The sequence below is a fragment of the Pavona decussata genome, unplaced genomic scaffold, assembly GCF_977016875.1.
Source record: "Pavona decussata unplaced genomic scaffold, jaPavDecu1.1 SCAFFOLD_156, whole genome shotgun sequence".
NCBI classification, from domain to species: Eukaryota; Metazoa; Cnidaria; class Anthozoa; order Scleractinia; family Agariciidae; genus Pavona; species Pavona decussata.
In genome coordinates, this window is record NW_028145568.1 from 4,929,592 (window position 1) to 4,954,250 (window position 24,659).

Below are 24,659 nucleotides of genomic sequence, written 5' to 3' on the forward strand. Positions count from 1 at the left end.
TATATCTCAAAAAGCTTAAAATAAAGGTAGTTGTTGTGTACATTTTCACACACTAAAGTTAGCAAGAATGAGTTAAACATTGTTGATTTTAAGAGTTTTTCTGTACCGATAACCTCCGTTTAGATTTCGATCTCAGCGGTTAAGTATTTGCAGATGTCTTTATTTATAATAATATAAATTTTCAAATCCACGCATGGAAATTTAACGGTTCAATTTGAAATGAAAATAAAAGCTATAATTTTTTGCCGGAACCAAGTTTTGTTCTCGTTTCCGACTGCAAACATGCTTCATTGTGCCCTGACTATGTAGTGAACGCCACCGAAAATTCCGAGGACATATAATTCAATAATTATGAAAAACAAAGGAAATATATGTCGTTACCTTGATTAGATTCCAAGTACCAAGACGGTGGCCATCGGACTTAATTTCCTTCCTGTATCGTTCAATTCCTTCTTTAAAGTCTGCTTAAATATGAGTTTGCGCAGACGACATTTTTATTTATCCTTAACCTGACATCTTCATGTCTGATAGCTATTTTTTTAAATTTTATGACGTTGCAGCCGTATTTGACCGACAGCTTGTGTTACGTTATACAACGCGCTGTCATTCAATAGGCTTCTTTCACAAGGTGGACTTCCGTAAAATTTAACACAAATTAATTAACTTTACCACTAATCACTGTGTAAGCCCCAAACACAAACATCAATCATGGCCGACGAAGGAACTGTAGGAATATTCATATAATTATTTGGTGGTATTATAATCATGCTTTACCCTACAAGCAAACAACGAAGAATTACTTGATTTCGCTGAGGTAATATATGATTTTTTCTTCAGCGATATAGCAGCACTGTAGCCAGTACAGTTTTTGTTAGACTAGATGTTGATCACCACGCTGAGTCAGATTTTTTTTTATTGGCCTTGCCTTTGTCTCCTGTGGAGTGAAGTTTATTATAAACCAGATCAAATTAAAATATAAAATCCACTGGCGATGTTTTCCTAAGAGTTTTGACCTACATTCAATTTATTTCAAAAATTCACTATGCAGATGAGTGAATACTAACTCCAAAATCCCTCGCAATTAACGCGAAATATAATTAAGATTCAGATTGCAGATCAGATACGCGACAGAATATTCCCACAACGATTATTACAGAAATAATTTATTTTGTTTTGCCTGCAGCTTGGTACCGTGCATAAAAAGCCAATTGAATAGTTTAATAATGTTCGGTGTTTGTTTGTGAGAAAGCTATTGAGATCATCTCAATTGTTATGATAACAGTGTTACTGTGTAAAAAACGTTAGCTTATGGCTTCAAAGTTCAAGGAATCTTTTTGTGACAGAACTCAGAATCTGTATAAGGCTCAATAAAATATAAACATAAAGAAGACCAAAGAATTATGAAAAATGAATAATGATTAAAACAGGTGTTGTAGATCTTGGGTTTGCCTGAGTAGAGTTGCATTGTTCCGTTGAGCCGGCGTAACGCTTATTCCGCGTTGTATGACCATGTCAACTGAAAGTTGACAACAATTTTTCTTATTTAACGCGTTTTTTGCCGTTCTAGTTTAGACTGATATTCCTCAATTCAAAAATGAAGGACGACTACTACTGAAAAACAAAAAGAAATTCCTTGGCACAGTTGAAATCTGACGTCCTTGCACAATAACACAAGCAGTATTTATTTCTTTACTCATTGGCGACATTTATACAGGCAGGTCCAATTCAGCTTATAAAGGTTTAAATAGAGGCAAGTGTAACTAATTGATTAACAAAATTAAACCGTGACAATGCTATTACTGTACAGACACCCCGCAAATAAAGACGCCTTGCTATTACAACACCCTGCTATCACAGGCACCCCACTATTTCGGCCACCCCGCCATTATCGGTAGCCCCCTATTTTAGGCACCCTGCTATCACAGGGACACCTCACGCTATCAGGTACTCCCCAGCAGAGGACGAACTGTTAATTAGATAGGACCAATGTTCGATATGTTTGTTGGTGAGGTTTTGTTAATTTGTTTTTCTTATTATATTTTTTTTTCGACCTTAGTTCAGAATTTTTGGAAGTAACCCGGAACCTCCAAAAACACCATTGTATTCCTTGAAGTTTTGTTGTTTGAGATCAAAATACTTAACAAAAAGTTCAAGGGTAGCTAAAAATTGTTATTTATAAGTAGCATTGTATTTGGATCGCAACATAGATGGATTGAGAAAAAAAAAAAAAAAGAAAGCACAGCATGAGTTTGTTGACTGTGAAGTGAGACAAACTTGACGACAATAAAAAAAGTTTGTTACCCCAGAAAATGAATGGAAATGATGCCGGGTGGTGCGCTAACGGCTTTCTTTTTAAAACCCAATTATGGACGTTTCAAATTATTAATATTTTTGCAAGTTGATTAAAAGTTAAAAATTTAACGTTAAACGCCCTCTTACAGTTTGACTAAAACATGTAAAAAAAAAATCGGTGATAAAACATCTCTCAAGTTCATCTTGAGAATAGTAAAAAATAGCGAACTGAATACTTCCATTGACGAGAAAGTTAAATATGTAATAAATATAAAAGGTCATGATAACAAGAATAATAAAAGAATAATCATATTTCCGTTACTTACTTTTAGCAGCCGTTTATATTTGTTGTTTATTCACTCCGCTAGAGAGTTCCAGAGGCAACTGATTTTATGAGCAAAATCCACGAACATTCATCTCTAGTCTGAGTTCCTTCACTATGATGCTGATCTGATTTTTCTGGCGAGATAAAGATTGTAATAATGTGCTACGTATTTCTAGTATCATTTGAGCCTTTTTGATTTTTTTTTTATTAGCCACATATCTGTTGTAGAGGGTTACGTGTTAGTGCTACGCACTTAAAAATGATTCATTATCGCTTATCAGTTCTGTGCACGGAATATTACTCAGTTATACAGTCAGAATCCACTGTCTCTAGAATCGTTAACTATCCATACTTGTGCTGTTAACATTAAGGCTTACTTTATTCTCGCATATTTCTTTTCTTTGATTTTCGGTGGTATCAAATCCAAGACATTGTTTTCTTTTCTCTTTTAGCAACTTATACATGGATAAAAACCTTATGGTTTCGTGGGGAAAAAAAAAAAAAATTTCCAACCAAACGTAATTCACTTGTCAAAACATTTGTCAGGATTAGAAATTTACCACTAAGAAATTAATTAAGCCAACCAAAATTTGCCAATAAACATGATAAAACTAAATAATTTAGGAGGGCATTTACTTCTGGGTTACCAAGGACGGATGGGTATCCTGTGGCAAACCGCTAGGAGTCTGAACCGAGTTTACCGACTGGCGGGAAGCACAAAACAAGATGGCGGTGGCTCGTTGAAGAATGGAGCCATTCATTCAGCTGAGTTATGGCGAGCAGTGCCCCAGACAATCGTCAAAGCTGACTGAAACATCATTCATCGATAAAAGGAAGGTTTCTGAACTATTCTGGATAGATTTACTGGAGACGAAATGTCAAGAAGGTGTGTGTAGTGTTTGGTATGTTGCTGACTGTGTTGTCATTTTACTGCAGTCAGCTCGATCACTTTGCTCTCGCTTCCAGACGCTATGTGTCCAGAGAAAATCAAACTACAGACAGCTTTGTCTCGATTAAGCTCGAGTTGTTTTTGTTAGGCTGTATTTATTTTTACTTCACGCTGGAATGTTGTTGGAATTGAGTTGCACACAGTCGACTCATTATAAACTTGTGGGCTCATCACTATTCTTGGCGTCGAGGCTGGACCATAACATTGTACAGTCTGTGTTCTTCAAAGCATGGTCAAGACTGCAAGATTTGGGACCGGATAATTTTTTAAGCTCTCATTTGTAATGTGCATTGCACACTGTTATAAATGCAAATTGCATAACATTGTGAAAGTTATGGATGATTAGCCATTATTTTGTGTGCTATAAATTATAGCACATAGTGTATAAATGTTTATTATACACTGTATATTAAGCTCAAATACATAAATTATAGTTTATTGATTGAACGTAGTCATTAGACATCACATACGAGACAATGTGCACTCTTTCATGGTTTCGTATTAAATTTAAATCACTTGGTCTATTTTGTTTACGTACTCTGATGTAAACACTCAAATGGGTTTGAAAGGGTTTGAAAGTTCTTTAAAAGAACCTTGGATTTGTCGTGCAGCTCAGAGAAATTTTTGTCATACTCTCAAGCTCTCTGTCTCTCTTTGGTGTTTGGTTTGGCTTGTGCAAATGAGACACTCTTTTATAACAAGGAGTTGGAGGCAGCATGGCCTTGTGATTACGTTCTGGACTTGTACAGTGTAATCCATACATACAACTAATTTGTTCAAGTCTTACTCCCTCTCTTCCACTGGGTAGAATGATTTCTCTTTCAGTTCCTAGTTCTCTTCATTTCAACTGCTGGGCAAACTTTGTTAATCTTTGAGCAAAGTGTTGCATTGAGCCTCACACCTCTAAGAAATCTGTTGCTTTGTAAATAAAATGAACCTACAGTGTTGTACAGTAGTCTAGATCAGCTGCCACCCGCTGTACATATAACAGGTGTTATAAGTTTTGTCACTTAATGACAGGTGTACTAACAATAAAAATTTGATTTTTTTTGACATTTCACACTAAACAGACAAAAGTTTTTTAAAAAAAATAATTACTTACACATTTAGTTGTAATGGCTATTTCACACTTGGACTAGTTTGTATCCAATTTTATATGAGCAAAATAATTCATATTCAACACCCACCAAAAATGCATGATCTGTACATGTTCCCGTGTACATGTAGTCAAGTATTGTTTTACAGTGGTTGGCAACTACATGCAAGTCTTTGCTATTGGGACACAACTATCTTTTGTTAATTTAAACTAAACAGTTAGAAGAAATTTTCCATTATGGACAAGTTTGTGACAGTCATGTGCAGTCATTGTTGACCAGTAAATAGTAAATGACAATAATTTATTGAGACAATGAGATTTATGTACACTGACATTAAATGACTGGCCAGTGCAGTGAATGTCTACTTTCAAAAAGGAAGTATTATTTTGTACTTTGTTTACACCACAATCTTTCTACATTGAGGCTAATGAGCATAATTCAGGGAACAATGGCTGGAAATCATTATGAGTATTATTTTTTGCATTAGTTGAACGCATCAGAAATTTAGTGAGAAAATGTTCAATGACAAACTGCTATGTTTGTCACTGGAAAAATATGAATTAATAATTCTGAGTTATAATTTGTGTATGAGCTGTTAGACACACATCCAGTGTACATCTAGTTTTCATCATGTGGGCACAATTTATAAGTCTCTGTAGAGTGCCTGAGAGCAGTCATACTTCTCACAAATTTAAACTTGTCCAAAAATTGGAATTTAACTTTTCTTGGGGTTTTAAATTTATTGTGCCTAATATACATTGTAAAAATTTCTAGTCCATCCCGGCTCTGCATATTGAAATGTGCTCAATTGCTGCTTCTATTGTCTTTCAAAATGTAATTACTTTTTACTGGTAATTTTTTCTTTTCTTTTACTGTAATATTTAAAATTTTGTTATGAAATATTATATAATAAAAACCCATATTAATTTGCAGGGCTTGGTGATGTCAGTGAAGGCTTGGTGAATGATGAAAATCTTACACCTGAAGATTTCTTTGATGATCAGCAAGTATCACCAAGAATATCAGCATTACAAGAAAACAATTGCCACACAAGCACGGAACCAGCTGACGGTAATGAGTTTAAGACTCCACTGTCTTCAAGATATAGGTACAAGAGTGCTGAAACTCCATGTTTGTTCTCACAAGATGACTTAGTTAATGCTACCCCAATTTCAAGTAAGTGTTTTACCCTAAAAGCTCTATTAACTCACTCTGTCTACTTTCTACAGTGTAAGTCCCCCTTTCTAATAAACCACTTGTATGGTGGTCGGATTTTTTTTAGTAAGACCACCCCCTCTCTGTTAAGCCCCTCCCTTCACATGTTAGAAAACATAAACAAAATACAGTGCACTTCAAAAACTCAGGTGCCCTAAAGTAATGGTTAAAACTTTAGTCAGGTGGTGGGTACAGAAACTGAAATAATTTGTTCTTAGTTGTGCTTGGGTAAAACTGGCTTAATTATTTTTCACACATTAACCCATTAGTGCTCCATGTATGTTTCAATTAGTTGTGTGGTAAAAAATAATGCTGTCGACAAGCTACAGAGTGATGCAAATTTTGTTAAAAACTCATAATTCATAATATAAGCCTCCACCCGCTCTTTATTAAGTGCTCCTTTTTGATAAGCACCCCCCCTGCTTAAGCCCTGAAGATTAATAAATAAGGGGGGCAGGGGAGGGTCACCACATGCCTCCATTGTTGGTGTGTTTGTGTGTACATGTAGGTTATGTGGGGTAACATCAGGGTTTGTGCTACTCCTTGAAGTCCTTGAAAAGCCCTGGAATTTAATTTTAGATTTCAAGGGAACTTGAATAGCCCTTGAAAAGAAGAATTTTTGTTGAAAGTGCTTGAAAATAATGAAAACTCCTTTGATTTTTTTTCCAGATGGGAAATATGTAGGATTGTATCACAGTAATTCAGGGATTGGGCGCAGATTTCAAAATCGGGGGAGCTTTTTTGAAGTTGCTCTTGACCAATGACAAGACTCAGAAAACTCAGTCTTTAGTGCTTGAATACTCCTTGAATACTCTTTGAATTTTATGTCCAAAAACCAGCACAGACTATGAACATCCCACAGACAGGTGGAGGGTTGGGAGTAAGGATTTCACTTTTGTTGCTTTTGGGAGGGTACCTCCTAATACCAAGGAGTTTATGACTATGCAGGGAAAGAAGAATGCAAAAAGAAAATTGGGGATACAAAGCATAAACATGCATTTTTTGGAGACAATTAATTTTCTTTTTGGATTTCAGTAGCCCTTGCTGGGGTCTTCTTTTCCTGCACAGTCATAAACCGCATAAAAATTCCTTTGAATTAGTAGGCATCGTCCTTAAAAAATCAGAGCTTCTCAGAGCAGCAAGAAATGTTTCCAGAATGTACATGTACATGTATGTGTAGTAACAAAATAAGGCACTGTCTTAAAATGCACAAAAACATAAAGCTGAAAAGTACATGTACATTGTAAAAATTAATATTGGCCTGATAGGTTACCTGGCTTTAGAAAGACCTGCATTTCATACATGTACTGTGTGGTGCTAAAAGAAGGCAATACTGCTTTGGTGATCCTTGTGTTTATTCACATCAGTTTTATACTTGACTGCACAGTGATATCTTATACATGTAGGTGAAATTACATGTATATGATGATCACTCTAGGAACTGTAAGGTATCTCTGAATTTGCATACTGTGGCTACTTGATGGTGCATGATATATGCAGGACTGCACATGATGGCAGTGGAAAGGGTGTTTAGCCTTATGAGAAGTGTGCATTGCTTTGTGTGCAGTGTAATTTAAAATAATCTTGTCTTTGCATAACACCTTCATAAAAGGCTGTTAACTGCAGTTTAATGTTAAATCAATCACAAAAGTCAAGACATGTTAAACAAAAGAAATTCTGATCATGCACCTTGGTCATGAGTTGTTTACATTATTATTCAATAAAAATAATTTTAACCACTTTAAGGCACTTGCCAGAACACCCCAGACTTGACTATAGTTTTTATTATTTTATTGTTTGAATTTAGGCCAAAGGTGTGATGTACATGTACACATGACATCACAGTCAGAGCCTACCTGTATTGGGGACACCCAGTCTGACCATGGAAGCCCTGCTGCTTCACAAGTCCTTTGTACTCCAGCTGCTCTGTCCAGATACAAAAGCGTTGGCGTGGATTGGTCTAAAAGAAAAGCGAAAACTCCTGACCTTTTAGCAGAGATAATGGTAAGACAATTTGTTTTTCTTGCTCTTCTATCTAGCTGAATCAGCTTTCACAGAGAAAAAAAATGGAACAATCCACTGGGCTTAGATTGAACACACTGTACTGTAATGTGCGGATGAGTCATTAAGATCATCAACTCACATGTACAGCTGTACGTGTCCATTATAACAGATTAAAAGTAAAAATCATTACATAATTATGTAAAAACTACCGAGCTCATTTTCAATTGTTTTAAAATGTCAACTAAAGCCTTATGGAAGGACGTCTTTGTTTGGTTTACGTTGCTTTGTTTTCAAGCTGCCTCTGGGAATGAAGTGATAAAAGAATTTTTCCAACCGTGACATTTTGTCTAGAAAGCCTTGAGACATCATTGTTTGAATTTCAATGTATTGAACATGGCCCTGAACATACAATGGAAGCTGTTTGATAAAATGCTTTTACCTACTTTCTTCATATAAAATTCCACTGTCATTTGAAAACTGTTTATTTTAGTTTGTGTTCTCAGTGAGTTTGTTTTTAGAAAGCCATCCTATTCAAGACTCAAACTTCCAGGAATACACTGTACAACATGCTTATGACCTCCCAGTATAAGAGTTTCCTTCGTAAAATAACCTTGCGTCACCTTGCTCTACAAAAAAACCTTTTGGCAAAAGTTAACGGCTTATTTCGTGAAGCTCACCTTTAAGGTACATTTGGTTCATGTCACGAGAAATTTAAATAAATATTTCTTTGACATTTTAGCCCTTTTAAGGCAATTTTTCTTAATTTCATGTTCCATATTTCTTTAACATTTATTTTAAGCCTACGTTACACCAGGCAAAATTTTCTCCCAACTTCTGTCGTAGTTTTGTTGAGACATAACGTTGCCTAGTGTAACATAGACACGTCTCAACTTTTTGCTGCAGTCAGTGTTGCAGGATTTTCGACCGTTTTTTCTAGACTACCGGACCCATCCTCAAAAGTACCGCCGGGACGGGGCTGTTACGTCATGGGTGTAAACTTCTAGGGGTAGGGGAGCCGTGGGGTATCCACCCCCGGAAAATTTTTGAAACTGTACCCTCTGAATCGCTATTAGAGACCTTTAACTTCTTTACAAGCGCGACCTATGAATACAAGATTTGACTTCAAGTTTTTAGTGAAGTACTAAGAAGAGATATATGCCAGCAAGCTTCATTTTATTCTTTACCAGCGACGAACTTGACGCAGTTGTTTTGAATGATGACAGCTAAGTCCTTTCGGAATTTCAAATTACCGGATATCACATAGCAAGCAACAGAACGTTGCGCCCGGCCCACGACCTCGAACGAATACCCTGTGTTGTACCTGTACCACGTGGAGCCGACTGGCACTTCTCGGAGCGATTGCGGCAACAAAAACGATTCATGTACGTGTTCATTCCAGGGTATGTTACACTAGGCAATTTATCGTGCAACTTGTCTTGCACGAAAACTGCCTAGTGGGAGACGAATAATTCGTCTGAGATGCATTGTGCGTCAAGATAAATACGGACAAGAAGCACCAGGCGAATTATTCGACTGAGGCGAATAAAGCATCTGTTTGATACATCGTTTTTTCTGAGACGCATTGTTCGTCAAGTTAAAACCAGGACGCATTGCAAAACTGAGATACTCAGCGAGAACTTTGAAACCTCCCGTCTAAGGCTTTGTAGGCTTGTTCCGACAAGATGGTCCTGTTTTCTTTGTTTTATGAGTCTGCTTTTAGCACAATGAACGCTAGCCATTTTGTTTCAGTATGATATGGTATGGTAGTTAAAAATAGATTTTCCCGCCTATATTACCCGTTACGGCGGTTCTTGTGCCCAATCTCTCTCGTCATATTGTTTTCGTCTGCTGCTGTTTTATGCGTCTCCGTATTTTTCTGGCCTGTCGAATCAACCGCCGGTAAATAGTTAATACCGTCTCTAAATTAGCACCCAAATTCTTGTTCTAGAGCCCCAACGGCGTAGCAGGATTTGAGCACACTCTGTGATTGGCCATTGCATAAGGCCATTGCTCGATTGGTCTGGTTATAGCCAATCAGCAGATTGAAGGGAACTTTGAAAGTGACTTCTGGTATTTCGTTTCCTTCGTTTGGGAGTCTAGAACGAGGATTTGGCGCTAATTCACAAACGGTATTTACCGGCGGATTCCTTCTGCGGCGTAGGTTATATTTGTCTTGAACGGACCCACTATGCGTCTTCCATGATAAATACAGCCAATGTATCTAATTGTATAGTGACCGAAGACCAGTCACCTGTTTCTTGCATCCACGAGTTAGGTGGGACGGGGACTTGTGAAAAGCGTAAATAAACAATTGCGCCGGTATTTCCCCAATGCAGACTTCATACGGGTACAATAACCTCTTTGAATATGTCTAAGTGAAGAAAGCTTACGATCTAGGAACGTTTTTGCGCCTGGCAAATTTGGGTTTGCGCTCGACGAATTAACAATCACAGGATTATGGAATTAAGAGCATTGATGTTACTTGAACAGGGGAAAAGCCAGTTTGCACGTCAAAGACATGCAAGCTTGAAAGTTTGATAAATTTGGCGATGGATTCTTCCACTGTAGCTCTGCTGTAATGCAGTCGTTTTGGAGAACACAAAGGAAGATGAAATGACAGTGAGCATGGTAAATTAACGAAAAAGAAATTGTTGGCGAAGAGCTCAGTGAATGATAACGTTAATGCGCCTTCCGGCAAAAATATTGAATACATTGCTGACGTGAAAAGTTCTTAATCCGCGTAAAGCTCGGTCACTGTCTATTATCGCCTCTGGATTTTTACTAATACCGTGAAAAAAATTCTCGTCACAACAATTCTTTCACTTGAGTGAAAACATGATATGAATTATTCTCATCAAAACTTATTTGACAAAACGAGTAGCTAATTGAGGATATTCTGATGATGTGACGTAGAATGTACATGCGTACTGTAATTTTCCCAAATTACTAAATTTCACCATGGTTGGATTTCGACAATTTGCATACAATTATTTATCCCAATTCTCTTCAATGCTAATGGAAAGTTTCAATTGTTTCTCTAGCAATTCTATTCTCGGTGAACAAAAATGTAGTACTATTACTCGAGTTACTTTATACTTTCATTACGCAAACCATTACACGTAACTCGATTATTTGTTTGAGGGTAGTTAATGCGCCTTCCGGCAATTATATTGAAAGTTTTGGTCACGTGAATGGTTCTTAATCCGCGTCAAGCTCGGTCACTGTTTATTATCACCTCTGGATTTTTACAAATACCGTGAAAAAAATTCTCGTCTTGAGACAACAATTATTTCACTTGAGTGAAAACATGATATGAATTATTCTCATCAAAACTTATTTGACAAAACGAGTAGCGAATTGAGGATATTCTAATGATGTGACGTAGAATGTACTTGCGCACTGTAATTTTCGTTAATTACTAAATTTCACCATGGTTGGATGTCCGCAATTTGCATACAATTATTTTTCCGGATTCTCGTCAATGCTAATGAAAAGTTTCAATTGTTTCTCTAGTAATTCTATTCTCAGTGAACAAAAATGTAGTACTATTACTCGGGTTACTTTATACTTTCATTACGCAAACCATTACACGTAACTCGATTATTTGGTTGAAGGTAGTTAATGCGCCTTCCGGCAAATATATTGAAAGTTTTGGTCACGTGAATGGTTCTTAATCCGTGTAAAGCTCGGTCACTGTTTATTATCACCTCTGGATTTCTACTAATACCGTGAAAAAAAAAATATCGTCTTGAGACAAAAATTCTGTCACTTGAGTGAAAACATGGTATGAATTATTCTCATCAAAACTTATTTGACAAAACGAGTAGCGAATTGAGGATATTCTAATGATGTGACGTAGAATGTACATGCGTACTGTAATTTTCGCAAATTACTAAATTTGGCCGTGGGCGGATTTCCACAATTTGCATACAATTATTTATCTGAATTCTCTTCACTGCTAATGAAAGTTTTCAATTGTATCTAGCAATTCTATACTCGGTGAACAAAAATGTGGTATACTATTACTCGAGTTACTTTATACTTTCATTACGCAAACCATTACACGTAACTCGATTATTTGTTTGAAGGTAACCTCCGTTGAAGTCTTGGCGAATTGAATATTGTGGGAATTTTGATTTGCGATCGTTTGTCATATGTTTGAATAAGATGCATATTAGGACTTTGCAGTGTTAGAAAGATGACACCTTCCCGAAATACATACAGGTATACTTGCCAATTTAAGTATATTTGTTTTGCTCACAACTCATCAGTGCTATTCTGTTTTAATTTCCGTATTTGCTTTTCACTGATTCTAAAACAAATATGGGCAACAAATTTTATCTATTGAAAATATTCGCTCATGTAGTAGGAAGCCACCCTTATAACATACTTTCTTGTACTCTATTTATTGTACAAGCCATTTATTTTAGAACGCTGCCAATTTTGTTTTGATGTGAATGCAGAGGAATGTGTGTTGAGCTATATTTTTGATAGAGCAGCGCTTATCGATTTGTGGAGAAAGCATTCACCATAGCATGATACATTAAATAAAAGAAAAACGGTCGTAGTTATTCATATTCATAGTAAGATCCTTTTAGATATTTTCAAGAAATGTTTGACCTTGGCAAGGATCTAAACAGGTTTTTCTTTTCAACCAAGTTCTTATTTTTGCTTACTGTTTTCAGTCGTAAACGGGTTATACGGACAGTTTAAATATCGAACATGTTTATACTCTGTCGACAACGAACTTACCTTATAAAATACTGTGTGCGAACTCTTTGAATGAAATGGCGAACTTTACCACGTTTGAAGTTGTCACGTCGCGGTTAAAACTTCTTGCAGCTTTAACACAGCGAAAGCGAATGGCTCCGAACTCCAGCAAGGAAGTGTTAAAAGCTTGCGTATGTGTTTTTTTGCAGGGCCCGAGGAGATCTTCTCTGTCCTGTCTTTTAGCAGGAAGTGATGATGACGAGATCGCAGAATGGTCAGAGTCGATGGCTACACCTCCGCTGAAGATAACGAAGCCAGCTGCTGCAGGTAGGAGAGGCGCTAATGATCAACGATAAATCAAGCTGCCATTAGCCCGAGAGAAAACGTTTAAACATCACCAATGAGGATGCAAGTGCATCACTTCTCATCCGCGTACAGTTGCGTGTACATGTATTCTCGCAGCTTGGTTATCTGCGGTTTACAAAGGTCTTTTCATTATCTTTGCGATCATTCCTCTGTGCATTCCCTCGGTTAATTTCACGCACTAATGAAGTAAGACTTTTTACATGGTGTTTATACGTTAAGCGAAGTGTTTTCTTGGTGAAGTGTTTTACCCCTGATGCGATAATTGTTTTTCTAGAGTCGTCTCTCTTACCAAAACAAAAATACGTAGTTTTTCTCGAGGAGATAGTCTCAGTTGAATTGTGAACTCATTAATTATGGATAAAAGAGCAAAATAGCGGAAAATTTACGTACTCGCAAACATTTTGTATTTTTCGGAATTATGAAACAAAAAAATGCCCGTTATTTCACGTGTCAGTTCTTTGCACACACTGACAATGTTCTAGTTTTGTCTTGTTTGCTCGATTGTTAAATCCCCGACCAATTATTCAAATGCTAAATTTGTGCTAATTTGCAAAAGTTACGGCGTATTTGAAAAACATGCGGTCATTGTGCCCTGAACAACTATCTATTATTGATGATCTATTGTTAATGGGTTTCAACGGTTTCTCAGAGGTGCGCCAAAAAGTATAATGTATTGAGATTTCTCTTAAACAAAGATGACAGTGGTTAGTGCAAGGCTTAATCTGTATTTTATTGTGGCCGCTGAGGTTGAGAACTCCTAATGTAACTTACCTGCTACCCCCTGTTTGATCGCCATAGTAGAAATATCGATCGCTAAGACGTTTACTCTCGTTCGCTACTCCACAGCACTTTCCTCAATAAAGTTTTATAAGAGGAGGCTCCACCCGAAGGTCAAATCCTCATTCTTTCACTTACCAGCGTTTACCGAAATTATGTTCCTTTCACATACCTGAAGCGAAAAATTGTGCCCCCTTCGTTCACCTCAAAATTTCGCCAATCCTCATTTTTTTTCCCAGCAAGCGTAGTCTTTGCCACAATTTCTGCTAAGTTTCCGCCCCCCTTTCAAATGCTTGGATTTGATTGTTAACCTTTCGGTTCACTGTCTATTTTTTATTTTCGACATTTTAAAGTATTAAAATTCTAAATTTCGCTACCCCGTTCGCATACTAAGCGGGTGAAACAGGTCCCTTGGTGCGGTCATGCTGGGATGCTATCAGTTGCAGTATGGTGCAATGTAGTTTGTTTAGTGTTTGTTGTTTGTTTATCCGCGGAACACCAAAGAGCTCTCTCTAGGAGCTCGTTTCAAAGGTGTCCATGCGTTTCAGGTCGAATTGAAATTTGTAAGGTTTTTGCGGAGGGAGGAAAACCGGAGAACCTGGAGAAAAACCCTCGGAGTAGGGACGGGAACCAACAGCAAACTCAACCCACATATGGCATCAACACCGGGAATCGAACCCAAGACATATTGGTGGGAGGTAAGTGCACTCACCACGAGTGCACTCGTGATCCCCCAAGAGGTGTGGTTTGGGGGTGGGGGGGGGGTGGTGTAGGCATGTTCCATAAAGATACCCTAGGACAAAATGTGTCGGGAGTAACGACCAGAGCACCCCACTTGGCCTTCTTAAATTGGCCCGTCAGTTTGGCTTCTCAAACATATGAATGTAAACTAATTTTCATTGTCATGTTTCCTTTGTGCTTAAAGTTAATTAGCATTTTGGTTTACACTATATATTCAACTCTGTGCTTTGTAATTTAAACTGAAGATGACAGAAATTTTTGTCGAAACATGTTTTCAAATTTAAAAAGTGTTGTGTGGTTTCTTTGAATAAAAACTCTTAGCCTCGCTTTCATAATGAGGTTCAAAGCAACTCGGAAATGGCCTATTGCGCTTTGTGCACACTCAAAAACTAAAAACACTAAACAAGACAAAACAGGGCCAAAGAAGTTCGTTGAGCTTCATAACAATTGTCTCTTATTAAGCAGGGTTTGACTAGTACATTTCCCTTGTACGATTCAGGCTTTTTTTTGATAATTGCCTTTATTTTGAATACTATGGTAGCCAGTGCTTGAATAGTTTTAAGCGTAATTTAAGGAAGTATCTTCTAAAAGACTTATTACGATGAGCTACCCCATCACCAGTTTTTAGCTAGTTTTTAATTACTTAAATCAATTATCATTTTTTATATTTATTTATGTACAGTTTTTTTTAACTTTTATTTCTTGATTATGATTGCAAATTGTCACTAAAAAATCCCTATGGAGATTGTCAATAAAGTATTGTATTGTATTTTGCTTTGTATTCACAGATGAAACAGATGGCGAAGAAGAAACAGAGGAAAAAACCGCCGAGGTAGAATACCAACCGTCGTCAAGGGTGAGCTGAACGTGCAGCTATTCGCTTTGAATTGTCTTAGTAATTTTAATTACAACAAACATCTACAGATGCACTGTACCTTCTGCCTAAGTTAGCTTTAGTGGTACTTCAAGACCAAGTCCAGTAGTTAATAATCTCTTTATTCTCAACCAGTAACTGCTTGGTATAGTATTGATACAGTCACATTAAGTTCTCTTGATTTATCGTAAATTGTTTGTTGGTTATATAGATAATGGCGAACCCACAACTTTGCGTAGAACGGTGCCTCGAAAGCCTGCCGTCTCCCTCCCCAGAGTTCGTAGGTTTTAAGGTTTTGGTGTACCACGGGTCATGGTGGGTACGGGTCATTTGGTGTACGTACGGGTCATGAAAAACCGGGAAAGTCATGGAATTTTAGAATTTCATTTTCCAGGCCTGGAAAGTCATGGAATTTAGGTGTGGGTCATGGAAAGTCATGGAAATTATGTTTATTAAAAAGTTCAAAATAAGTTGGTTTTTTTTGCGAAGAAAATGGTAAAAACATACCCAAAATGGTCAAATTTAGGTCATGGAAAACTTGGAGAAGTCAGGGTAAAGGGGTCATGGAAAATCATGGAATTTCAAAAGCTCAAAAGAGTACGCACCCTGCTCCCCCAAAACGGACGTTTTTCGCTGTTTGAACGCGCGGAGATTGGTATGAGAGAGAAAGAGCGGAGGAAAAAACGTTTCTTTCGCTCTCGTCCAAATATCCGCGCGGTCAAAAAGCAAAAAACGCACAAAAACCCAGCGGAAACGCTTACTACGCAGTCTATCCAACTCCTCCACTGTTTGTTACTCACAGGGTGGTTATTTCTCTTCAGCGTATTGCCCGAGTCTTGTTCTCTGGTAGCACTACTAACAAGTCTCTGGAGCCACTGGAGCTGTCCTTAGACGATGCTGTTACAAACCAACAGCCTTTAGATCCTTTTGATACAAAAGACGCAGATGAAGACGCAGTAGAGACGACAAATGGCTCACGCATACAGGAGGAATTCTTGCTCGAGTATTCATGTTATAGTGACTCAAAATGTCAGGGCGAAGATCGCGCGGAAAATTCGCTTGAAAGGACTTTGGCCGCTTCACCGTCTTTAAATAATTCTGGTTTGTCTAAGACGGAATATGACGACAGAGTGACTTCCGCACTTCTTTTTGATAAGTGCAGGCCAAAAGATCTTGAACCGTCTCTTAACCCGAACTCATTACATTCACCGTTTCCTGACAACTTTCTTTCGCCGTCTAACAGAACACCTCTTAAAGCTCTCGCTCAATCCACTCCCAAACCAAACATTTCCAGGTCAGCCGGATTTGACACGGCTCAAAATGAGGGAAGCGTTACTGAAGACCGTGACACGAGCCTCCCTTGTGACACACACGCTCTGATTGACTCGCCCAGCCCGTTGTGTGAGAAGGCTCTTGTCCAGGAGTTATGTGGCGTTACTTGTAACACCTCAGAAGTGAACAGCAAACTTAACGCGTCTGATGTAATGTTTGGCTCGCCATCAAGATCCTTTGAGCTCGCCATGGCGCGTGAAGCGGACAAGCTGAGTTCTGGGATAGAAAAAGATACGCGAACTTCCGGGCTTGGTAAGTTAGGTTTTTCTTTAGATTTTATGTCTTTTCTCGTCTTTCCACAGTTTTAATAGTACACTATCTCATTTCTGGGGTATGGGCATTGCGGGGATTGTATGATGCACTAGAAGTATGGTAAACTTTACTTATGATATATTCTTGTTATCACATTCTGAACATTTGAAAATAGTGAACGTTGACCTCTGCACATGACCAAGCGCCAACATTAACGGATTCATGATCTTCGATTCAGTTCTTCTTAAGGGTCTTGATTTCATGGCTTATCGTCCCTGTAATTCTTGATTGTTGGGGCCTTTAATCACACCAGGGCAACTTGGTGATTAGAGTTTCATTATCGTTGGAAGAATAATTTTAAGAGTGCAAGCGAACATTAAAAGAATTAAATTCGGACAAAATATTCGTCGTTTTGATGTCACGCTGACATTTATCAAACAAGAAACGTTGATAAGTTAGTTATCATTGTCTGTTGTTTCACATGCAGCTGTTTGTCACTTGGCATGACTGTCCCTTTTTACAGTTGAAAATGTTCTTAGGATAACATGGAAAACGTAACATATTTTTGATGAATTTTGTGATTCAACTGTAAACGAAGTATCATTTATTTTTCGTTTCAGGCTCATCAGTTTCACCGAGCTCACCATCACCGCCCACTGACGATGTATTAAATGGGACTACAAGGTCTCAATCAACTGAGGCTCCCCATCATACAAGTGAAATTGCAATAAAGCAGACTAATGTCACAGAAAGCATTGCAGGAACACAGGTAAACCAAGTCTGTGAAACAACCACAGGAATCCCATTAAACCAAGGCACTAAAGCCACCACAAGGACGGCAATAAATCAAGTCAATAGAACTGAAACCAGTACAAGAGGCCCTCAAGACCAAGCTTGTGAAATCTCCCCTGGGTCAGGGAATGGCTGCAGTAGCTTGACCAGGAGGAAATCGTTCTGTAAAGTTCCTGGATTAAGACGGTCCACCCGAACCAAACGATTCTTGTATCCAACGGCGAGCCAAGTGTCTAAAGAAGATACAGCGAAGCGTTGCAGAGAGAACAGCATATTGATTAACGATTCAAGTGTTTTGGAGAAGGAGAATGCGACTGCAACAGATGAGAAGGGAGTTGCAATCTGCGGCAAAAGTCTTGATGATGAAGCGGTCTGTAACGTGAGTTGTGGTGAGAGTAGGGAAGGTGAAGAACCAGTGGCGAAGAAATTGAAAATTAGTGAGATGGAGAAAGATTGTGATAATGGAAGAGATTCGGCTCAAATGTCTTCAGAAGTAAATGGTGCTGAGAAAGATGACGATGTTCTTTTCGATATGGACACGCTCAGTCAGTTTCCGATCGACTGTGTGATGTCTCCTCCTTCGTTAAATTCTGATTCAGATTCCTTGAATGTTGATACGTCCTTATTGATGGCACCACGTGAATTGAACGTAACTTATACAATTACAACTAACAAAACCCAGGGCAGTATTGAAAAGATCGTCGATCCAACGACGAGATGCAGAGTTGACGGTGCGGGCATTTGTAATAACGAGGTACGCAGTATTGAGAATTCCATAGATAACATGGTTGAAGAAAATGGAAGATCCGGCTTTGAGGAACCCGTGTCTAGTTCTGTCTTGGAAACGAACGCGTCACTTTTGTGTTCTGAATCAAGCAATGTCAGTTTTCCCACTGTAAGAGACAAGAGGATTGAGTTATCGGGCAAAGCTTTAAACTGTACTGGAGATCTACTTGAGGAGTTAAACCTGCCTATAGAGAATTCATCGGCAAGGTCTATTTCACAGGAATGTGACTTATCTACGATCGACATGAATGGAGATTGTAGGGAACTTGAAGTGACCAACGCCAACAGAGAAATAGTGGATTTGCAAGCACTCCATAGCAGGATACCCTCGACTTTGTCAATGGCTACAGAGACTGAAGATAGTCACTCGTCTAGGCTTAGCAACCCGAAACCAGAGAAAACGTTAGAGAGAACTTGTTCGGATATGAATGGCGAGTCTAGCGCAGTTCAGCCGGGTAAAATCGATGGTGTTGCCTTGGGATTTGTAGGATTTCATACCGCAAGTGGCAAACGAGTGTCAGTTTCTTCAGAGGCATTAGCTAAAGCAAAGGCAACCATTGAGGAGGTGGACAGTTCGTTGGGTTTAAATGAGAGGCCACGTGGAGACGAGGTAGCGAGTGCAAAAAGACCCAGCACACTGAAGCAGGTTGGGACGTCATGTAAAGTAACGCCAAACTTGAATAGGGTGCATTCTTCTTCCAAAGGCGGAAAACCGGATATGAAACTTAGCTCTGATCATGTCGTTTCCAAACGGGAATTTGAAGAACAACAAGTGCCTGCATTTTGTGTCTTTTCGACGGCCAGTGGTAAACAGGTTCGTGTTTTAGAAGCTTCATTGAAACAAGCGAGAGGAATTTTAAAAGAAATAGACGCGGAGTTAAATGCAGACTGTGGTGAACTACCTTCGAAAGTCGCAACAGAAGAATGTCCAACTTATAGGATTGGAAATAATCCAAGCGCCTCGGAAAAAGAGGAAGGTGCATTCCCTGATTTTCAGGAAGTACCACACGTTAGTACCGGAAATGATCTGGTAAGTTCGTTACCAGGCTGTTTGGGTGAGGTGAAATACCGCGGAAACGAGGCTGGCGATTTGGATCTTTGTGAAATGGACAGCAAACAATTTGGATTCCAGTCGCGACCAGACTATCCAAATACAAATTTATGTAAGGCAGACACACTTAGTTGCTTTCAGACTAATTGCATTAGTGTAATCGAGGACTATACCTTACAAAACACTGGTGATAATGAAACCAAACGGGGAGAAAACGTTAATGATTCATTGCTTGAAGACTTGCTGAATGACTGCAAGAAGAAGCGAAAATATTCCATGGAAACGATCAGTGAAGAACACGAAAGTCTTTTGGAAAATCCGAGAGTGGAAGAGTACCTAGAAGTGAAGAATTTTTCTTCGGCTTCTGACAATCGAAAAGCCATGGAAGAACGGGGGAATATTCCGACTGAATCGCGTCCTGATGTCATTTCAAGAAACCATAGAACGTTGACGTCCGTTTCTGTATCAGAGCCGCCTTTGAGCAAGGGAGAGAATACTTGGAACAGAATCGACGAGGATCTAACACTTACTGGAGCCGACACTGCCGACCGAGAAAGTGTCAACGGTTTGGAAACAGTTCCAACGAGAGCTATGGAATATTTGGAAAGTTCTTTCATTGAGGACACACGAAATGCAGATCAAACACAGGGAGAGCTTCTCAAGGAAGGGATAACGAATAAGTTAATAGCAAATTCTGTAAGTTCTTTAGAGTTCCGAACAGCTAGTGGCAAAGCCGTGGAGATTTCTGAGGACGCTTTACTAGCTGCAAAAAGCACCATGGAGAAAATTGATGAGGAAATTTTTAGTGAAGCGCAAAATAATTCTGGTTCAGTCGGGTTTGATTCGGTATTTAAAAAGGATTTTAAGAAGCCTGAAGGATCGAGGACGGTGAGGGAAACAGTAAAGGAGGTGGATAAAGACGTTTCCAGAAAAGATTATTGCAAACGAGTTGCCGACTTTTCAACATTTTCTGGATTTCATACTGCCGGAGGAAGGAACGTGCCTTTATCTGAGGAGGCCTTGAAGGCTGGAAGCGACATGATGAAACGACTTGTGGAAGATGCTTCGGAAGATTACCTTAGTAAAAAGCAAGAGATGTCTTCACTACAATCCACTATGGTTGGTTGTCATTTCAGTAATCCAGAGAACATTTCTGCTTCCAAACAGGGTCGAGGGAAAGAAGTTCCAAGACTTGTTAACAGCAAAAAGGAAGAGGCGAAAGATCGTTCTGGATTCCACACAGCGCGTGAAAGAAGAGAAGGCGCAAACTCTCCGACTGATAATCTTTACTCAGAAGCAGACAAGGGGAGGAAATCATCTGGCTTCTGCGGTTTCCAAACGGCCTCCGGACAACGCGTGAACCTTTCTAAAGAAGCTTTGCAGAAAGGAGCAGCGATCATGCACCAAATTGATAAATCACTGGAGCAGAGCGAGAGCAAAACAGTGTCAAGCAATGCTAGCTTATCTGGCTTCTCTGGTTTTCAAACTGCTGCAGGAAAAAAGGTTAATCTGTCCAAAGAATTGCTAGAGAAAGGGGCGGCACTAATGCAGCAGATTGAAAGATCTCTGGAGGGCAACTCTGAAGACACAAAATCAAGCACAGCCTGTAAACCCGGTTTTTCTGGTTTTCAGACTGCAAGTGAACAGCGCGTTGAATCATTCGAGGGAAGAGCGGTAATAAAGCAAAAGATGGACAAGTGTCTAGAGAGAAGTAGCAAAACTTCAGAAACAAACACAACAAATCCGTCAGTTTTCCCTGGTTTTCAAACAGCTGCTGGGAAGAGCGTTAAAATCTCCAAAGAGTCATTAGAGAAAGGAGCAACTATAATGAAGCAGATTGACAGATCTCTTGAAGAGGCTACACGCTTACCTTGCTCGGGAATTGCAGCACGTTTTTCTGGCTTTCAGACTGCGAAAGGAGACAGTGTTAAACTTTCTAAAGAGTCACTTGAGAAAGGAGTAGCGGTAATGCAACAGATTGATAGATCACTTGAAAAGGGCAAGGGAAATTGCTTACCTAGCTCAGGAATTGGAACAGGTTTTTCAGGCTTTCAGACTGCGAAAGGAGAGAGTGTTAAGCTGTCTAAAGAATCACTTGAGAGAGGGGCAGCGATAATGCAAGAGATTGATAGATCACTTGCAGAGGGAAAGGGCAATTGCTTACCTAGCTCAGGAATTGGAGCAGGTTTTCCTGGTTTTCAAACTGCGAGAGGAGAGAGTGTTAAACTGTGTAAAGAATCGCTTGAGAGAGGAGCAGCGATAATGCAAGAGATTGATAAATCACTTGCAGAGGGCAAGGCAAATAGCTTACCTAGTTCAGGAATTGGAACAAGTTTTTCTGGCTTTCAAACCGCCAGAGGACAAAGTGTTGAGCTGTCTAAAGAATCGCTTGCGAAAGGAACAGCGATAATGCAGCAGATTGATAAATCACTTGAAGAGGGCAAGGGAAACGTCATGTCAAATTCCTCGAGTACTACAGGTTTTTCGGGTTTTCAAACTGCACGTGGGCAGAGCATAAAGCTGTCGAAAGAATCACTGGAAAAAGGAGCAGCGATAATGCAACAGATTGACAAATCCCTTGAAGACAGCAAGGGAAATAGTAGATCTAATTCATCGAGTGAAACTGGTTTTTCTGGCTTCCAGACTGCAAGAGGTCAAAGTGTTACACTGTCAAAAGAATCACTACAGAAGGGAGCAACGATTATGCAGCAAATTGATAAATCTCTTAAAGAGGTAAAGGGTAACAGTGTTTGTAGTTCAGAGGGCGCAAGTAATTTTTCTGGGTTTCAAAATGGAAGTGAACAGAGTGCTAAACTGTCAACAAAATCGCTGGAGAAAGGAACGGAGAGACTGCGACAAATGGACAAGTCGCTCGAAGTTGAAACAGACAAAGGCGAATCTTGCATAAGTAGTTTATCTACTTTCTCTGGTTTTCAAACCGCGGGTGGTAAAACGGTGCAAGTCTCGCAATCGGCACTCGCCAAGGCGAAAGAAACCATGGCTAGCATAGACAAAGAACTCAGTTTACTGTCTTCAGAAAGCGAAAATCTTGGATTTCAAAATATAGCTGAAGGAAAGACCTCAAAGGTAACTAGTGAGACAGGAGGGCACGCGAAATTCTTTAATGAAGGGACTGATAATAGTAGCACGCTTATTAAAAATGATGATGACGCTAATTTTCAAGGCTTTTTCGCTGCTGGAGGTCAGAGAATGTTGGTATCGGAAGAAGCTCTTTCCAAAGCGAGGACATTTCTGTTGGAGACAGACAACGATTTAAGCGACGCTAAGACAGAGCAAGGCACTGAAGCTTCTTTTCGCGAACGTACAGCTCCAGCGGTTTCTATAGAGGCACAGGTTATAACCGCGCCTACGCCAGAGAGAAGCCGTTTTGTGGAGCACGACGAAGAGGTATCTCGTGAAATACTTGAGAGTTCTGAAGCCCTCCTGGCTGATGAACCGTTTATGGATGTTGCGGAGTATCTGCACGATAAGCAAGGGCGATTTGCTGCTGGAAGGAGCTCACTGGACACGCCTCGGCTTAGGAGTCCAGCACTGGAAAGGGCGAACGGCAAACGTCAATCGGGTAAAATCAGTTGTCTTCCTAACGTAGTTGAAACTAATCCACTGAAAATCGTGTTTCTGTGATTATACAAACACTGAAAATTTTCCATATTCAAACAATTTACTTTTACTGTTTACTGTTTTAATACTTTATTTAGCCTCAGTGTTTGGGTTGGATCCTTTTGGAACAAAATATTGCGAAAGAAAACCTGATGAGTTTACAGATGGAATCTTGAAGTATGACCAGTTCCTAGTTCCAGTGGTTGTGTTAATTATGTTTTACAAGCCGGTGGTTCTAGCTTTTTGAAGCCGCGAATGAAATCCTGAAGTTTGTTCCCGATCATCCTCGGAGACCCAGGGGCAGTTAGTCGGGTAGCAGGGATATTCGTGGGCGAAAGTTTACTGTAAGAGCAGGAAACTTTCGCCCACGAAAATCCCTGCTACCCGACTAACTGCCCCTGGGTCTCCGAGGATAGTTCCCAATAGGCAGTACTGTTGAATTTGCAATTTTGCGCGAGTTGACATTTCAAAAAGTGCGCTCTTAGACTTAAGAATGTTTAACTAATAACAAACGTGCACAGTAGACTACACGCCTATTAGCCAGGCGATGGCATTTAGGATGCAGCTTTAGTGGTACCCTTTGATAAATTACTTCATTCATTTCTTGTTACTATACAAATGGAAATAGCAAATCAGCGGCGATTTCTTTCAACAATCGCCATAAAATGGCAGGTATTTTTCACGGGTAATTAAATTTGAAGTCACTGGTTTCAACCCTCTCTCAAATTATGACATCAAAAGGTGTAAACGAGTTTTATTCGGTTAACCATTCTAACCCCCACCCCTTTCCCAAAAACAGGTTAGTTATTGGCTCCCTCTTTATAGTTCACCACTGTATATATTGAGATTAAAAGATGTGTTTGTGTAATATTTTTGAACTATTTGCTTCGATAAATGACTGGCTGATTAACAGTAAAGTAAAAGTGTGGAGTGCAACAACCGTTACTGCACAAAGTGAGCTTTACATAGAGTAATGATCGCTTTTTCCTTCAACAGGATTCGCTTCGGGTTCCAGGCTTGTCTCATCACGGCGTCACTCAACGTCAGTAAGTAAACCTTTGTTGATAGATAAAAGTAATTTTTTTGTCCTACAGAGGTAACTTAAATTACATTGTGTAACCATTCTGACCGCATTAACCTCAAGTCGCTATTACCAGGAAGGTCTGTAGAAACTAAAAACAAAACAAAAGAACATAAATGATATGCTTTAGTTGTGTCCAGAAATGTTGGTTGAATGAGTCTTAAAATCAGATGTAACAGAGAGAAAAAGACAATGAAGAGAGGAGACATGAGAAAGATGGCCATACGTGTCTTCTTTTATTTTGCCGTTCTTGCACATTATTTGTTAACGAGGAAAAACGAAAGCCGATGTAGCTCGGGAAACAAAACACAAAACTTGTTTAAAGGCCTAGCCCCTACGAGTCTCCTGTAGCCCAGTGATAGAGCATCCGAACTAGTAATCGGAAAGTCATAGG

The 24,659-nt window shown here is 39.2% G+C and overlaps 2 protein-coding genes across 3 annotated transcripts in view; one reads left to right on the top strand and one right to left on the bottom strand.

The window, feature by feature from the left end:
• Window positions 1–12,774, bottom strand: part of LOC146465463 (glycine receptor subunit alpha-4-like) — a 36,889-nt gene extending 24,115 nt beyond the window's left edge. The window contains exons 1-3 of the mRNA XM_085128468.1: window positions 12,635–12,774; window positions 7,735–7,838; window positions 2,619–2,751 (exon numbers count right to left, since the gene is read on the bottom strand). The gene's annotated coding sequence lies outside the window, so the exon portion shown is untranslated. The remainder of the gene's footprint in view (window positions 1–2,618; window positions 2,752–7,734; window positions 7,839–12,634) is intronic.
• Window positions 3,258–24,659, top strand: part of LOC146465465 (uncharacterized) — a 43,905-nt gene continuing 22,503 nt past the window's right edge. Inside the window, exons 1-8 of one of the 2 annotated variants that reach the window (XM_085128466.1) lie at window positions 3,258–3,503; window positions 5,597–5,839; window positions 7,686–7,882; window positions 12,802–12,919; window positions 15,265–15,332; window positions 16,172–16,934; window positions 17,555–23,146; window positions 24,181–24,230. In XM_085128466.1, the coding sequence (XP_084984592.1) occupies window positions 3,365–3,503; window positions 5,597–5,839; window positions 7,686–7,882; window positions 12,802–12,919; window positions 15,265–15,332; window positions 16,172–16,934; window positions 17,555–23,146; window positions 24,181–24,230 (7,170 nt within the window). In that variant the 5' untranslated portion in view covers window positions 3,258–3,364. The remainder of the gene's footprint in view (window positions 3,504–5,596; window positions 5,840–7,685; window positions 7,883–12,801; window positions 12,920–15,264; window positions 15,333–16,171; window positions 16,935–17,554; window positions 23,147–24,180; window positions 24,231–24,659) is intronic. The other variant, XM_085128467.1, reaches the window with a different exon arrangement.